We start from the raw sequence: 18220 nt of genomic DNA on the forward strand, positions 1-18220 counted from the left end.
TGGGAAGAGAGACTGTATCAAAAGCTTTCTTCAGATCTAGGAAGACAGCTAGGCACTTGTTGTTGTTATCAAGGTCTTCTACAACTGAGGAGGTAAGAGATATTACTGCGTCCTCAGTTGATCTTCCGTGTCTGAATCCGAACTGTGAATTTGATAAGAGATTAATATCGTTAATATCGTGAGGATTATTAAGTAGCTTGCGGTGGTCTAAACTACTGATAATTAATCCATTTAGAGACCTAACGCGGCTCAAAGCTACATATGCTTGACCTTTTGCAAAAATGCGAGAACTTAAATCAACCACAGCTCGGTCTAAAGTCGTTCCTTGTAGCTTATGTACAGTAACACCCCAGCACAATATCAATGGCAACATTTTTCTCTCTATTTTGCCCTGTCCACGAAGTGCAACGAATTCTGTCGTCGATGGTTCGATTCTTACGCCTACTCCAGGGACATTGTTTTTATTTAATAGCTTTGTCGTCGGACGATACAGTAAGGTAGGTATACGCGCGCGAGCGAGCGCGAAAATTTTTCGATATAAAAATCGCATTTTGATAGACAGTTGTAAATTTTTACTTTTAGTATGGAAATCAGTCACATCATTTTATCACGAAAATTGACAGTGCCGCAACAGCAACGTTGCATCAGAGTACCTAATGCTGAATGCAGTCGCCACCCGAATGTCACCTTTATCATACCTTAGAAAGTTCTCGAAAACGCGAGCGAAGCGAGCGCGATAATTTTTCGATATAAAAAAACGCAATTCGATAGACAGTTGGACATTTTTACTTTTAGTATGGAAATCAGTCACATCATTATTATCACGAAAATTGAATGTCACCTTTATCATGTGTTAGAAAGTTAATGAAAACGCGAGCGAAGCTAGCGCGAAAATTTATCGATACAAAAAAAAAACAACGGGTTGCACTCTGGGAGTGCCGACAGAAGTGAAAACTCAATGACTAGTCCAAAATGTCTGCAGCACTCAAATCAAAATCAAAAATATTTATTTGCATAAATAAGGGTACAAACAATTATCATAAATGGAAAATACACCATATTACCCCACATATGGGATAAGACGGAATATTAAAAATGGGGCAAGATAAGAACTAATTCTCTTCATAGAAAAAATAATATCAAAACATCCTCCATATCTTCGTCGTCGACTTCAGTACAAGCTGTGTGGGCCCATCGTCCACACTACTGACACCCTACCCAGTTTTCCCTAGTTTTAGGTAAGAATTGTTTTCATTATTGAAATGTGAACAAATTATATCTTCTTGTGGTTTTTTCCTGTTCCATTCCCTTTTCCTTCACCTTTCAACTTCTTAGTCGTGTTATTATCAACAGCTGGTTTCGTAGGTCGTTTTCTTTCCTCTATTTCGATGACCTGAAATAATAGGATATAATTAGCATAATTGGCATGTTCCTAATATTGTAGTATAGTACAATATCCAAACAATGGTGACAAGCGGGTAGAAAGTACCCACTGGGTGCTAAGCTACCTTTAGCAATGGACGCTTGTAACGATTTTATGAATCTAATCTTCTTACAAATCGAATCAGTTAAAATATATATGATGTAGGTAACTTACATTTGTATTTTTGCTCCCCTGATTTCAGGCAAGTTATGGTTGGAGTTGGATGCTATATGGATACATACTCCAATAAAACTAAGTTATATTATATAACTTAGGCAGATTTCTGGAATCAGCTTTCCCAAATTTATAGCGTAGGTATTTTGAAATTAATGATTTAGGGATTCAAAATAAACGAATTTTCCATTCCAGACGATATTATTTATAGAAACACGTGACACTGACATTGTTGACAGGTGACATTACAATAAATTTTATTGACAATAACAACTATTTTTGAAGTGAAAATTAATTGTTTAAAATTCGAATAGAAATTGTAAAGTTACCTTGCAGACCTCACATCGAAATATATTTGGTCATGATATTTTGAGTTTTATTCACCAGTACTAGAGTTCACTTTTATTAGCGATTTCATCAAGATGTAGCTTTATTGAATTATATTTGAGGGCTATAAAATTAGAATGTAACTGTGAGATCCTCGTATTTCAACCCGTTCAAGATTAGAACATTGAGCTTTATTGCTTAATATAAAAGTCCAGTTTTAAATAATTGACCTGATTATGATACGTTATGACTAAAGTTCTTTGGTGAATAACATTGTCAGTGACACATGACGTCAGCGTTACGTTACGTTAAACTCGTACAGTTTATCATTTTTACCCCACCTCAAAAAGTGCTCAGCGCCGCTAAAGAAGTTTTCACTTCAAAACCGCAATTTGATAGACAGTTGTACATTTTTACTTTTAGTAAGGAAATCAGTCACATCATTTTATCACGAAAATCGACAGTGCTGCAGCAGAGTAATGCTGCTGCAGTCGCCAACCGAATGTCACATTTATCATATCTTAGAAAGTTATTGAAAACGCGAGCGAAGCGAACGCGTAAATTTTTCGATAATTTTTGGTGCCCCCTAGACATGGTGCCCTAAGCAAGTGCTTATTTTGCTTAAAAGGGTTAATCCGGCACTGCAAATGACAGAGGTCAATGATTTTTTTTTTCAAAGTACCCACCTTTGTGGCCATTATTAAGTGCTTAAGGAGGCGATACGTATGAACATGGATTTGATGCGATATAATTACGATTAGGTATAATTCATGACGGAGAAAATAAATAATTTTAAATAATTTTATGCAATTATACGCGTGTTGATATGTGTGTTTATTTTTTTACCACAACGTAACTATGTAAACTCATTTTTACTTGTCTTGGTTACTTAATGTTTACTCAGCTCCCCAAAAGATGGCACTGTGCAATGAGGGGGCAATTAATTTACTGTCGTTTAATTTTGTTGTATTATTAAATCAACACAATTATCAATTCAATTGTTTTATCCGTACGATTGATTGAATTTTTAGAAGAGGGGTTTTCTAAACTTAGAGTTAATTTAGCAAAATCCTTCCTCGGTGGCTTATTTATGCCACATCGTTTTAAATTCAGCGCCATCTGTTAGTTTACCAGGGTACTCTATAGTGTTAGCACATATTTGAAAAAAGTTTGCTCCTCCTTCCTAAGTAGCGCCATACGATTCAGGAGCAAACTTAAGTCAATCGAGTGTTGTGGCTACCCCCCCCTTTTAGGGGTTGAAATTTTATAGCCTATAACCTGGCCGGGGATTTTCTCGGCAGATTAGTAAAGTTTTCATCAAAATCCGTTCAGCCGTTTTCACGTGATGCGCGTTCAAATAAACAGACAAACAGATAAACAGACAAACAGACAAAAATTCTATAAACTGTTGGAACGTGTTCTGTTATCAATTCTAAGTATTCCCAGCCAACTTTTTTTCAAATATCTTCCATGTACAGACTTTCGACCCTCTTCAGCTTTATTATATGTATAGATATGTATAGATAGATAGAAGATTTATTCCAAATGAAGTAATATCTCACCGTAAGCTGTAGCCTGTAAGTGACGCTTTAGGTCGTTAAAACTATCTTTCGAAGCAGAAGCACTCTGGGTTTGTCAATAGTATTTTATACAATCGTGATCTAATGACAGCTTTTTCAACCGAGTACCGCGTTTAGGTCACGAAGCTTATTTAATTTTTCTTAGGTACCTATTCTAATCAAATTTAATGATAAGGGAAACGTAAAAAATATAATTTAAATAGGTACTTATACATAACGATATGACACCACTTGACATATAGTATGTCAACTTTTTATACTTGCATACATACATACATACTTAAATACGTACGTACATATAGGCTTCATTATAATATTTTTATTTATATTATAGGATAGTCATTAGTCACATAGTCACATTGGCCTCCTTTGCGTCGCGCAGTGCAGTATTAATACTGAACAGAATTACTATAACTTTATAACGTTATAGATTTTAAATGGTCACTCTAAATGAAAAACTGTAAAAGAAACCTATAACTAATTTTTAAATACCTATTCAGTGATACCCCACTCGACATATTTCGTTAACTTTTTTTTTTTCTTTTTTCAATTTTGGCGTCTGGTTGTCGCCATATTGAATTTTGATTACTGTCATGTCTTTAGTGACGCACGCAAAAGTAAGACGGTTCGATTGGCGTAAGAATTATCAAAATCGGTTCACGCGTTTGGTCTCTGGAGTGCCACATAGGAACAAACATACATACATACATACATACATATATAGGCTGATAAACACATTACCCTCCTTTGCGTCGCGCAGTCGGGTAAAAAACTAAGCAACAACAGGCGGTCTTATCGCTAAAGAGCGATCTCTTCCAGACAACCTTCAGGTAGTAGAAATTATCGAAGGGAAGAAATAAGTATAAGGGTAGCAAAAATAAATGAAGTGCAAGATCAGGAAAAAAAAAAAAAAAAAACCAGCACAACTAAATATATAACAATATGAATACATACATTAAAGAGATATATAAATAAATAAATATATAAATAAATAAATAAATAAATACATATATACATACATATATCACACAACACAGAATCAGACAGACAGACAGAATCTAATTATTAGCGAGTTTGAGGAAGTGACAGATAGTGAATTTTGAGTTGAGCCTTAAAAATGGGAAGCGATTTAGCATGTCTTAGCTCAGACGGCAGAGCATTCCACAACCGAATCGCTTGGAAGGTAAAAGAACCGTTATAGAATTTAGAAGAAGAAGAAATTTGGGCAAGCAGATAGTTCTGGGAGCATCTTAAAGAAGAGAGGTATTTGATGGTGCTAAGAGCTTTAAATACACCGTGTTTTTTTTTGATTTCCGTTAATTTCAAGGGTGCATTCCTGAGCTTAAATCAAGTAACTTTCTCAAAGACACCGATGTTCTAATTAAGTCCATTTCGGAGATAATCCATAATTTATTTTTTTACTATAAGGCCTCTACAAGCGTGTACACTTGCCTTAGGGCCGGCTTACATATTGATTAGTGTTTAGAATGAGTTCATACTTTTGCTACTAAACTTAAGTACAATCTCGGTCGATTGATGTACGAAATGACATTGATATGTCACAGATTTCAATTGTTTGGTTGAGTTAAATGTAATGCCCGTGTTACAACAACGCTATATGCTACATTTAATTACTTTTTAAACAAAAAAAAAAACAAAAAAGAAAACAAAAAATTTTTTTTTTTTTTAAAATAACTATGCCATTTAGTTCTTATAAACGTACTTAACTATATCCCGAAGTTAACGGAATTCAATAAAAACACGGTGTATAGTAAATTAAAGAAAAACAATACGAAATTTATGTGTAAAAAAATACAAAAAGTTATAATATCCCAGCATAGAATTACTGGGGATCGAACCCAGACCCTCTGTGCAAACAGAAAAAGCGAACGTTTACAAACTGAGCCAAATAGTTCTTAGATGGGTTGACGAAATTTAGCTACTCCTTCTCAAATTAAAATTAGTTAAAATTAAATATCTAAATACCGCCTAAACCAGCGATAATTTTTTTCTGCATTTTTTGCTATTAACTCTGTAAACATGTTTCAAAAAGAAAAAAGTCTTATGATATCGATACGACTATTTGTTTAGGCGCCAGGTATCACGACTCCGCCATTTTTAAAAATTTCCAAAAACCGGATTGACAAAAAAATTTTATTTAGTCATAAAATTCGGTCACAAAATTTCACGAGAATCGGTTAAGAATTGCGAGTATTGCGACCTGTAGAGGAGAACATCCGGACATACGAAAGCAAAATGCCCGAGTCAAAACGTAGACCTTCGCTTCGCTTCGGTCAATTAGGCAGCGTGCAAGGTTTCTTGGATATATGCCAGTGGTGCTAGTTGCGGCAGTGTTATCCTCGTCCTTTCACAGCCACAGTGGCACTCGAGGGTCATAAATGTATTGGCACAGGTGCTACGAGGTGGTACGATGCTGTTGTTTTGGCTTTATTGTCACTATACTCCCGGCGGACTAACATGGCTCACATGTATACCTGACGCAACGAATGATGGTCCATATGACAGTTCCTTCAAGTAGCTTTTGGACAAGATTAATTTAAAAAAATAACTGAAGAAATATGTTTTTACCTAATACAAATTTGCGCGGTTTGCGCCTATTACAAATTCTCATATCATCCCATAATACTCGTACATGTCAAAAGAGTAATTCTATAATTACTTTCTAGGCAACGGCAAGGAATGCGACGTAGTGGAAGAGGTCCGACCAGCAGCTCTGGAAGCGACGGCCCACTGGACCCCTGGACCTTGGGGCGACTGCAATGTGGCCATTGAGTTAACTGCTACGCCTAAACCTGGTAAGAACATTCTCATTATGGATCTTGCAAAAGAGGGTACTTAAAAGCATGCGAAGGGGAGGGTGTACTCCCATCTTAAAGGCTGGCAACACACTTTCTACCCCTCGCCGCCCCATGTAGGCCCATGGCCCATGTAGGCCCATACATGAGGAGGGGAAAGATGGGAATGATTCATATGAATGTAAATATATAAATGTTGTAAATTTAAGAATAATTTAATAAAATATGCATGCCGTCTTGAGATAGCGGATCAAGATGGAACAAAATATTAACCTAATTTTAAGACCTGTACCTATATAACTAACCCTTTTTCTGCAAATAAAAAATCTAAATCTGAATCTACACCTATGTAGCAGGTGTCCTTGAAGGATGGTAATTGATTACCATTACCATCAGGCGATTCCTCTGGGCGTTTGCCTCCTAATCAATAAAAAGGGAAATATCTTCTGGCCAACTTACGTTCTTCTACAACAACTCGATGTTTGCATATCCTGACGCGCTTGACCGCGGTGACTCTTTAATAATGACCTGTATTTTTTTGATAAACTACAATATTTCCAAATTTCAGCCAACGACGATGACAACGACGAAGCAGACGACGACGCGATTTACGACGACGACGATGTCGATGACCTGGATGACCGCGACACAAGTCCTGCGAGTTGCGGCGGCGGCGTACAGAGGAGAGAAGCGACGTGTGTCAGGGCTGATGGGAGGGCGTTACATCCTGTCCAGTGTGCTCATGCGCCGATGCCTACGCTTGTGCAGCCCTGTGAGGTGAGAACGAGACAAAGCGACGTAAACGTCAGTAGTTAGAGCGAGTGCAGTGTCTGGGGTACAGTGAAAAGCGACGTGTCTCAGGGCTGATGGGAGGGCGTTGCATCCTGTCCAATGTGCTCATGCGCCGATGCCTACGCTTGTGCAGCCCTGTGAGGTAAGAGCGAAGATTAGGTACTTATTACCTGTAGTAAGAGCGAGACAGGTGAGCAGTGGTGGCGTACAGAGGAAGCTACGTGTGTCAGGGCTGATGGAAGAACGTTGCCTCCTGTACTCATGCGCTGATGCTTACCCTCGTTCAACCATGCGAGTTAAGACAGACGACAATATGTTAATAGTTGTCTGGCCAAACGGTGACGGCGGTATATAAGGACGAAAAGCAAAGTCTGTGGGGTTTACGCATCAGTTCTTATTTTTGCCGTCGCCGCTTTACAAAATTTTGTGTCAAAGCACGTTTAGTAATTTATGCCCAGTATCTTTTGCATGCAATCTTACGTAAAAAATCATACTTTAATTATTCTTCCAGGTCCCTTGCCCACGCGACTGCGAAGTGGGGGAGTGGAGCGAATGGGAAGCCTGCCAACCGACTGATAAGTGCCCCCTGAATCCGGTGCAGCAGCTAACTAGCAGTGGTAAGTAAAATTATCCATGATTGCAAACTTGTCAATTCCTTATCGTGGAGCTGGGACAAACATCTCTTTGGAGTGTTGTTTTCTCAATTTTTCTGATCCGATATCTATAAAAGCTTGACAGACTTAATTAGTGATCAGAAACAATAAAACTAAAATATACTGGACCTTCCCCATGAATGTAACCATCAAACTCATAAATTCTTCCATTCGGCATAAAATTGGTGTAAAAAGCCGGGGTCTTAAACTGTGTCTAAATGATTCAGGGAAGTTACCAAGAGTATGAGTTCTATTACCAAAGTACCACGAGGATTATCTGGCATTATATTTTGTAATGCTTTCGATTTTTTTAGTATTTATTTGTTTATCCTGCAGGCTACAGCGTCCGTCGCCGCCGCGTAACCGCAGCCGCGTCCGGTGGCGGCGCGCCCTGCCCGCCTCTAGAAGAGAAGAGAACTTGCGCCGCTCCGCGCTGTGCAGCGTGGAAACCCCTGCCTTGGGGTTCTTGTGTGCTGAACCAACCGCATACTACGTGTGGTCCTGGGCGGAGAAGCCGAGAACTGAGATGCGTTGGACATAACGGGGTTAGTTTACTTTTTTATTAAAGTTACAGTCTTAATGGCGTTCCTTCATTTTCCTTTATAACCCTATGTGAAATAGAGGGTGGGCACCATACGTCACCATCGCGTTATGTCTCTGTCTGTGCTTCACACCTTGGATCAAGGTAGCCAATCAATCGTGTTTCCAACTCACTGTCCGTAGCACTCGCGTGTTGCATCATTATTTCTTTATTATTTTGGTACTTTATTTATGACTGTACTTGTACTTTGATTTTGGCTCCAAAATATTTATCTCTACCTTCATGTTTTAGGGTCGGTTGCACTAAACCGTTTGTCACCGTAAAAACGTTAGAAAATGTTAAAAGTTCTCTGCTGAGTGACGTCGATCAGTTCGTCAATTGTGATAGGTATATACCAGTCACACATATGACGGCGTAACTAAACTCGGACTCACTCGCTCAAACTCAATTCGCTTCCTACAGAAGGAGGCCCCTCGCGCATGGTGCAGCGACACGGGCGCGCCGGCGCGCACGGAGCGCTGCCGCATCGCGTGCGCCGGCGACTGCGTCGTGTCCGCCTGGGGCGCCTGGCGGGCCTGCAGCGCGCCCTGCGCCGCCGCCGCCCGTCCTCCGCCCACCCGCACCCGGACCCGGCACATACTGGCCCATGCCTCACCAGGTACTGTACAACCGTTGAGGGAAACTTACTGTCATCTTGGAACCTAGTTCCTGCGATTGCACTTGGGGTGCTCAATGCCCAATTCCAGTACTTTTTTACGATTTTTCTCCTTCTAATAACTTATGAAACTTGGATTGATACTTTGTTAAAAGTTACACTTATGTTCCTCTCTTACAGATGGATGGCCCTGTCCATCCGAAGACCAGTTAGTCCAGCATGAAACATGTAACACACACGCCTGCGCTACATACTCCTGGCTGGCAACGCCCTGGGGGCCCTGCGAGCGCCGCCAAGACTATATGCCCGTCTCCAACTACACCGACTTGCTTGTAAATTAGACCTCTCTATTTATACAGTTGACCCTGCCAGTCTGTGGAACAACCAGTCCAAAATGAAATAACAGAATGAAACAAAATGATGGTTAACTCTGATTAACCGAAGAGCAGCTAAAGGTCTAAGTACTTAAAAGGAATTTAAAACATCCAACGAAGTTTTGCATCACACTCGAGTACTTATAGTACATTTGACTACATCTAAAAAAGAGCTGAAACGTTGTACGATTACGAAAGGAGTCTTTTTTTATCTGCTTTCTTCATACTCTTTATTTTTATACCTATGGCCTTATTTTTTGCAGGACGGAGAAACATTTAACGAAAGCGACGATGAAGAGCCTTGCGTTGAAGAAGGAGAAATGACCAGAGACGTGATGTGCGTGCAGAATAACGCAGACGTCGTCCGTGAAGCTTTGTAAGTACCCACAGTATATTATCTTAAACAGTGGTCTTTGCCATTTAATCCTCATGCTTCTGGGCATTTTCTTTTATAAACATCAAATATAAACAATTCAATTATAAACAAAGGCATTTCGTAGGAAAGGAGTGCCAGGAGTGGGCATAACACTTGCTCATAGTCCTAGAACAAGGTAGAAGTAGGCTAGAACAAGGGTAGATCGGAACAGCTACTGTGCGGACGTCATTTTAAGATGCTCCGCGATTTAATTAAAAACCTGTAAAAAAGTGAAGATTGTGTGTAGTAGTGATCATAACTAAAGAACGTATAGTTGCTTCGTGAAGTGGTGTTATTTTACATCTGTAAAACTATGTATTTACCATAATAATCACATACATACTACTAGTGAACTTAACGGTAGACGATTTGTTTTTACAAACCGGTTAGCGCTGCAGCCGCTGCCTTTATTTTCTCGCTAGACGATAGTGTTCTTGTGTACTGTCAGTGCAGCGCCTCCAGCGCTTAATTATGATGGGCAATTCTAGCAATATGGACATCGACGGCGCCGATAACTACGTGTGTGCAGGCTGTGAACTGGCTATAACGGACAATTTATATTTAAGTTGTAGCTCATGCCAACGTAAATATGACCTACACTGCCTCAACATGTCGGTGGAGCGCTTCCAGGCGTTGCAGCAATGCACCAAGGATAGCTGGACGTGCCCCGAGTGCCGAAGACTAGTGCCAAAAACGGACTATGATAACTCCCCAGCGCGAGCGATGTACCATGCATCTCATTCGAGCGACGCTTGCGAGACCAATAATGTTACGCATCGTAAAAAGCCTAGCAGGCCGACCTCTTCGCAGGTCGTATTACCTACCCCGGAAGTTCACACAGTGGAAACTATTACAGACTCCCCTTTAAATATAACACAGCAAATTCAAGAAGGCTTTAAGCTGACAATGGAGACCTATGTTATGTCGGCGCTAACTGATTTTTCTAATAAGTTTTTTATTCGGCTTGACAAACTCACAGCTACAATGGAATCAATCTCTTCGCGTTTGACTTCGTTCGATGAACGCATCACGTCCTTGGAAACGCGCTTCAGTGACAATATCGACACAAATCAAAACAATGAGTTAGTGATCGAAGTGGAAAAACTGAAGTGTCAAATAAATGAGCGCGATCAGGAGTTACTCATCAATGACCTTGAGATCACAGGGGTTCCTGAGACAACAAATGAGAATAAACTACACCTGATAACACTTATAGGTCAAAAGGTCGGAGTGGCTGTATCGGAGCATGACGTGATGAGTGTAACCCGGGTCGGTGTTCGTCGTGCGGTCCCAGCTCAGAAAATACAAAGTGGAGCGAACTCCCCAGACGAGTCCAGCAGCCTGTGCGAGGCGACCCCGCACGTGAGGGGTGCGGAGGGACCGGAAACGGCGGGAGTATCCCCTGATAGCGACAGTACTTCGAGCCATATTATGACGTCGCGGCCTTTGGTCGTGCGGTTCGTGCGGCGTGATCAGCGGGACCAGCTGCTCCGAGCAGCTCGCGTCCGACGTGTCATCGATACGACGGGCCTCGGCTTCCCCGGTAAACCGAATCGAGTCTACATTAACGAGCGTCTCACATCTCTAAACCGGCAACTGTTTTATAAAACTCGAATGGAAGCCCGACGCCTGCAATGGCGAGCCCCCTGGACTACTCGTGGTAACATTTTTGTTCGACGCGACGCTGGACATTCGGCAATAAAAATCAGGTCTGAAGCCGACATAGGTAGGGTTTTTAGGAATGAATAAGTTTGCACCTTATGTATTACTTAATGCTTTATTAATGCAGTTGTCAATCTTTTATATAATTGTTAGGCTCCTGTGTATTCATTATAATTTATTTTTTAGGCTTCTATGCTCGATGCTTATCAATGTTTTCATTGAAAAAAACACTGTTTCTAACTTACTACTTATTATAACGACGATAAACATATGTCAGCAAGAATATCAAATGTTATTACCTAAACGATTGAATGGATTGTGTAATTTGTGTACTCATATTGTTATCTCTCAACTTGTTTATAGTATCAACTTTCGACCTTATGACTATGAATTACGAACTAAGCTTGTAAAAATGTCCACATTTATAAACAGTTTAATATCTACTTACCTACTTATATATATCGTAATAAATATATATTTATTTACACTGCATGTTATTTATTATTTTATACTTTTGAATAATTCCCAAAATAATAACTTTCAAAGACAAATTTCAGCTCGCCCAACTTTTTTATTACTTAATGGTTTACCGCGCCCCAGATTTACATCTATTGAACGCCGCCATATGACGATCCTCAAACAGCTGCTTATAAATAGTTTGTTTTGCCAGCTAGTGTTCTCGCATGTTATTAAATTTGTAATTAAAAATAAAAACTTTAAATTAGGCTTATTTAATGCTGGGTCGCTTGGGACCCGACATGATGAGTTTTTAGTAGCCTTGAACCGTCATAGGGTGGACATCCTAGCCATAAACGAGACCTGGTTGCGCGCCGGTGAAGAGGCGCGCGCTCCGGCTCCAGCCGGGTACCGTCTGCGTCACTCGCCGCGCCCAAAGGGCCAGCGCACACGCGGTGGGGGCGTTGGTTTTTACATAAGTAAGGATTTCCGCACGCGTGTACTTACGACACCAATGGCTCCCTCTGTTGAGCAAATGTGGCTGGGTATCAATCTTAATGGCAGTAAAATTGCTATTGGGACCGCGTATAGGCCCCCATGGCAGAGCGTTGACATCTTCCTGGATGCACTCTCCGAGTCAATTTGCTCGCTAGCGACTTATGATCATATCGTATTGCTAGGGGACTTCAATATAAACACTTTGCGCCCTCACGATCCCAACACAATAAAGTTATCTGATTTCCTGACCACTTTGCAACTTTCACAATTCGTTAATCAACCGACCCACTTTACTGATCATTCGGAAACTCTGATAGATGTAATATGTTCGAATACACGAATAAGCAATGTGTCGGTGAACCATATACCCGATCTTAGCAGCCATGCGTTTATTACCACTGAGCTTAGCGTTAGGAAAAACAAGCCCCTCCCAAAATGGTTAGTGTATAGACCGCTCAAGGATATCGATGTGCAGAGGTTCAACGCTGACCTCGAATCCATAAACTGGGAACGTTTGGTGTGTGACAACGTCAATGACACTCTTTATCATTTTAATGAGTCCATCTTACGGCTCTTTGAACTTCACGCGCCTTTTAAAAGAACCCTTATTAAAAAACAATCTCACCCGTGGATCACTTATACGGTAAAGGAGATGATGCGACTCCGTGATGAAGCGCATGCAAGATTTCGTAGTACAGGCCTCGACACCCATAAACAGTACTATAAGGACTTAAAAAGCATAGTTAGCACTGCCCTTTTCACCGAAAAGTCGGCCTTTTTCAAGACTCGTATTAATCATAATCAAAATAATCCCCGACTTCTTTGGCAAAATATTAAAAGTAACATCGCGGATTTTAAAAAAAGTAATGACTTGCCTTCAAATTTCAATAACCCAGACCAGATTAATAATCATTTTCTAAATCTTCCAGGGGGAAGAGGCGTCACCATATCCAGTCTAACATATTATGAGTTCCATAGATTTGGCCCCATTAGTTTTAGGTTAAAACCAGTCGATGAAAACGCTGTTCTCAAAGTTATTAGATCTTTTTCAAGCAACGCAGCAGGTACTGATGGCATCACATTAAACATGATTGATTTAACTTTACCTAAAACTTTGTACACTATCACTAAAATGATTAATCAATCTATAATTTCCGGTATTTTTCCAGACGACTGGAAATCGGCTATAGTTAAACCAATACCTAAAACACCGGAGCCTACGGATTTAAAGGACCTCAGGCCAATAAGTATTCTCTGCTTCTTGTCAAAAGTCTTGGAAAAGATCGTTTGCCTGCAATTGACTGCGTTTTTAGAAACAAATAATATATTGCCGAATAAGCAGTCTGGGTTTCGCAAAGCGCGCAGCACAGCCACGGCCCTTCTGGACGTGATCGATGATGTACTAACAGCACAGGATAAGGGAGAAGCATCCATCTTAGTCCTACTCGATTTCTCCCGTGCCTTCGACACAATAAATGTCTCGCTGCTTTTGTCCAAACTTGCGTACTATGGTTTTGATAACGGAACAATAAAGTGGTTTGATAGTTATCTCTCGGGTCGTTCACAGAGAGTAGGGCTGCGTAACTCTTCCGGGTTGACAGATTTCTCTCTGAAAACCTTTGTAAATTGCGGAGTCCCTCAGGGATCGATTTTAGGACCGATTTTGTTTATTTTGTACGTGGCGGACATTACATGTTGCATAAAAAATTGTAACTATCACATGTACGCCGATGATCTGCAAATCTACAAAACATTCCTTCCCCGAGAGACTGAAGCTGCCGTTGAGTTGCTAAATCAAGATCTTGCTCGTATCGTCGACTGGTCCGGACACTGTGACTTAGTTCTCAACCCCAATAAGTCCAAATTTATAGTGCTTGGTACTAAAGGCCAAGTTCAGAAGGTCACCAGTATAGACCCTAAAGTTTTACTTGGTAGGGATCTCCTTGAACGAGTCACCATAGCACGTAATCTCGGACTACTCGTTGACGAACAGCTACGTTTCGAACAACATGTACTACAAGCTGCTAAAAGCTGTTTTTATAGACTGCAAGTACTTTACCAGGTCCGTAAATACCTTAGTGTTGACATTAGAATAAAATTATGTGACACGCTTATATTATCCAGGCTTAACTATGTCGACACTGTCATTAACGGTTGCCTACTAGCTCGCTCTAAGGCACTCCTTCAACGCATCCAAAATGCCTGCGCTCGGTTCTGCTTCCCCATCCCTCCACGGACTCACGTGACTCCCTATCTTAATAATGGTAGGATGTTGAAAATGGATGCACGACGTTCGTTGCATTTTGCGTCTCTGCTTTTCGGTGTTGTCCATCTTCAACAACCTCTGTACCTCTTTAACAAATTAAAGTTTTCCGCCCGCCCGACTAGAGAAGCCATTCGACTTATCTGTCCGAGACACGGCAGTTCTGCTGCATTTCGTGGCAGTTTTCGCTACTCTGCCACGAAGTGCTGGAACAACATACCTCCGCCTATACGTAACTCCAAGACACTATCCACATTTAAACTCCAGTTTAGAAAATATCTCTTTAGCCTGCAATTGCCGTGCTCGTTGCGTCCCATGGATTTCTCAAATTGTCAGACGTAAAAGTTTTTTTTTTTTTACCAGTGTTTACATGAATTTCAACTAGATTTTTCAAATTTTCCGAATATGAGTATGATAAGTTCTATTATATTTCAACCTCTCAACCTCTTATAATGTCTTATACTATATATAATACCTACCCTGTAACATCATAACATGAAAGCCAATTTGTAACTTTATTAGTAATTATATTATCTGTATTTTTAAATATTTTTCAAATGATTATGTTTATTTTTCTGCTTCCTTTTTGCAATATTGTATGATTGCCACTACCGTTAGGTAATCAGTTCTAAACTACCCTCCGGCCTGGGGCTCCACAGAAAACCAGCGCTGTGGTATTTATACCAGAGCATATGCTGAGTGGTGTCCTTTTGTAGCCACTATAGCGGCGCCAAATTTTATTTTAGTAGTTTTCTTACTCCTTTTTTCTTTTATTTTTCACTTTGCTGGTGGACTTGTCTATTTTTGTGTAACATTTACTTTAACAATTACTCTGTATCTAGCTTTAAGTGTTTTAGTTAGTAAGTTCTTCTCTCTTTTTTGTAACTGAAGTGGCGCTGTATGTAGAAGGTTTTTACAATAAATGTCTTTCTTTCTTTCTTTCTTCTTTCTTTCTAGAAAGTATCTAAACGATTGTAATTTTACAGATGTGCGCCGCTCCGCCGGCCAGCTTCCCACCGCGCCTGCACGGTGCGGTGTCGCCGAGGCTGCCGCGTCGAGGCCTGGATGCCGTGGTCTCCCTGTCCTAATACTTGTGGTACGTTTGTAGTACGTTGAGTAATTCCATTGGTTGTGTGATACATTTATTATTACAGATGTAGTGCATAATTGTTTCCCATCGTATTTTCTCGGAACGTTCGTATTTGTCATGGTAGTTCAGTCATCTTTTTGTACTGAGACTAACTGAAATAGCAAGACACGTTCGTAAGTTTCCGTGAAATAAGATCGAAAATAATTATGCACTACATCTGTACAAATTATTTAAATCACTTGACATGTCCTTTCGGTTGCATAAAATCAACAGCGTTTGTTAAAGCCGATGGTCAGTTTTAATATGCTGATGAATGTCTTAAAAATTCGTCTTCATAGGTTTGCGTTTTTATTCCCAATCTAATTGATTGGTGATTGGTTTACATCGCGTTCTCAATATTGTAACTTTACAATAGGAAATCTTGTCTTCGGTTACCGTGATAGTTACTCATGAAATAAATCTATTGAAACGGACTATATCGCATATATTGAATACATACTACATCCCGACATTTCGAACCCTTTACAGCGTTCGTGGTCAACGGGTGGCGGGTCACAATAGTATTTTCAATTTATACTACATCTATCATCATATCTACTCTGACATCGACCTCCACAGATCCCGGCAAGCAGATCCGCGTTCGCGTAGTGCACGGCGGGCCGAGCTGCGGCCCCGCGCAGGAGTCCCGCGCGTGCCCCGTGGCGCGCTCGTGTCGCGCGCGCGACGCGGCCTGGGTCGCCGGCGAGTGGAGCACGTGTCGCCTGCCGCCTGCGGAGAGAGCTGGCATCGGACATAGAGTCAGAAGTGAGTAACAAGTGTGTGAAGCCCACGCGTGCCCGGGGCGGGCTCGTGTTGTGCGACTGGTCAGTTGATGTTTAATCTGTGCTTTGCAGGTATCTGGTGTGGCTCCGCCTCTCATCGCGTGAACGCGGGAGCTTGCGCCGGGCAGCTGGTGCCGCAGAGTGTCGCGGCTTGTCGCGTGCCTTACGACACTGTTGTCGCCTCAGTTACCTGTGAGCACGTCTGCGCTGAGCCACTAAAGTAAGCTTTCCATGAATTTTGAACATAGATATTTACAAACTAGATATATGCCCATAGTACGATCTCTTTTATAAATGTCCGCCATAAAGCATACACCCTTTCGGGCACTAAAATAAACAGCATCGCATAGCGTGAACGTTTCGGCTACAAATAACTTCTGCCATCCCGGAGCATTGCAAATTAAAGAACAGCTAACTCCATTCAGGTTCTCCAGAAGGAATCACTATTACCTTCATGCGGGCTGTCCAGGTGTTTAGCGCCCCAAAAAAGAGTAGAAGGATATTTTATATGAAATGAAAATGCTCCCAGTACAGACCTCAGTTTTACCTTGAGGAATATCTCACATTTGAAATTTTAAGATAGCTCTCTGATATCAACAATGTGTTTCAGATACTTGGACGCATCTGACCCAGACATCCCTACTTGCACCTGCAAGAACGTGTCTCTGGAACTCCTGCCTACTGACTCTGACTGCATTTTGCCTCCCGGGTAACATTTCATATTCAATTTTTATTTACTTGATAAATAGTAGATGGGAGGGGACGTGAAATGGGCTCAGGTATATGGAGCTTCCAAGTTATAAAAGGATCGGCTGGTTGCCTTCGATCAAATAAATGAATCTCTTAAACATTTAAACGCACTTGGAAAATCCAATTGGTGTGAGTGTGTGTGTTTAGCTCAGAATATTTGTGATTTCAGAACTGAATGTGGAGAAGGTAGAGCACTGAGAGCCGCACGCTGCATGTTCGGCGGACGAGACGTGCCCATGGACGTTTGCAAGAAGTTCCACCCCCTTACTGGTAAGAGTATCTAAATGATGAAATGGATGAATATGCTTTTGTATTAGGAATAAATGGGAGCTAAACTGACCGTCCGTCCGATATTAGTGTTGCTAAAATTCTATTTACTGCACAGCATACTGGACAGTTCTGTAAGTGTTGGGTAACATAAATAGGTACATTAGTTCGTCAAATTCCGCTCGTGAAAGCCTGTTAAAAACTTTTAATAAGTGGAATGACCTCGGTCCAGCAGTAGCAATAGTAGTAGATGATGTTGGCGAAAAGTACTGTGAAAATACGTTAACCTACTATTGTTTCGATCAGGGCCGAGTCGAGTCCGCGAAGCATCCACCGACGGCTACGCCTACGACGAGGAGTTCCCGTCGCTACTGCGTGGCGCGTGCAGCGTGCGCTGCGCGCGCGACTGCGGCGCGGGCGCCTGGGGCGAGTGGGGGCCGTGCGCCGCCGAGGCCGGCTCGCGCGCCGCCTTCCGGTACCGGACCAGGTATCATAGCAGTTTAATCTAGTTGTCGGGATCTCTGTTACCACGGACATGACTTTTTCATACCACCTATTCGGAAAAGAGCTTTTCACATCACCTAATCAGAAAATGGATTTTTCTTCCCTGCTAGGAGGGATCAAAGTGGTACTTTTCTGTTCAAGGACATCTCATTGCCAGTA

The 18220-nt window shown here is 41.2% G+C and overlaps 1 protein-coding gene across 2 annotated transcripts in view; it reads left to right on the top strand.

Annotated features, from left to right (window-relative positions):
* The window catches only part of LOC134791225 (thrombospondin type-1 domain-containing protein 7A-like), a 187232-nt gene that overhangs the window by 153541 nt on the left and 15471 nt on the right, over positions 1-18220 (top strand). The window contains exons 6-18 of one of the 2 annotated variants that reach the window (XM_063762200.1): positions 6192-6320; positions 6889-7097; positions 7624-7729; positions 8102-8310; positions 8769-8964; positions 9142-9293; positions 9599-9711; positions 15616-15725; positions 16338-16523; positions 16613-16760; positions 17151-17249; positions 17460-17560; positions 17864-18044. In XM_063762200.1, coding sequence (XP_063618270.1) covers positions 6192-6320; positions 6889-7097; positions 7624-7729; positions 8102-8310; positions 8769-8964; positions 9142-9293; positions 9599-9711; positions 15616-15725; positions 16338-16523; positions 16613-16760; positions 17151-17249; positions 17460-17560; positions 17864-18044 — 1939 coding nt within the window. Of the gene's footprint in view, positions 1-6191; positions 6321-6888; positions 7098-7168; positions 7255-7623; positions 7730-8101; positions 8311-8768; positions 8965-9141; positions 9294-9598; positions 9712-15615; positions 15726-16337; positions 16524-16612; positions 16761-17150; positions 17250-17459; positions 17561-17863; positions 18045-18220 lie in introns of those variants that run through there. The other variant, XM_063762201.1, reaches the window with a different exon arrangement.

Source organism: Cydia splendana, chromosome 6 (genome assembly GCF_910591565.1).
Source record: "Cydia splendana chromosome 6, ilCydSple1.2, whole genome shotgun sequence".
Taxonomy (NCBI): domain Eukaryota; kingdom Metazoa; phylum Arthropoda; class Insecta; order Lepidoptera; family Tortricidae; genus Cydia; species Cydia splendana.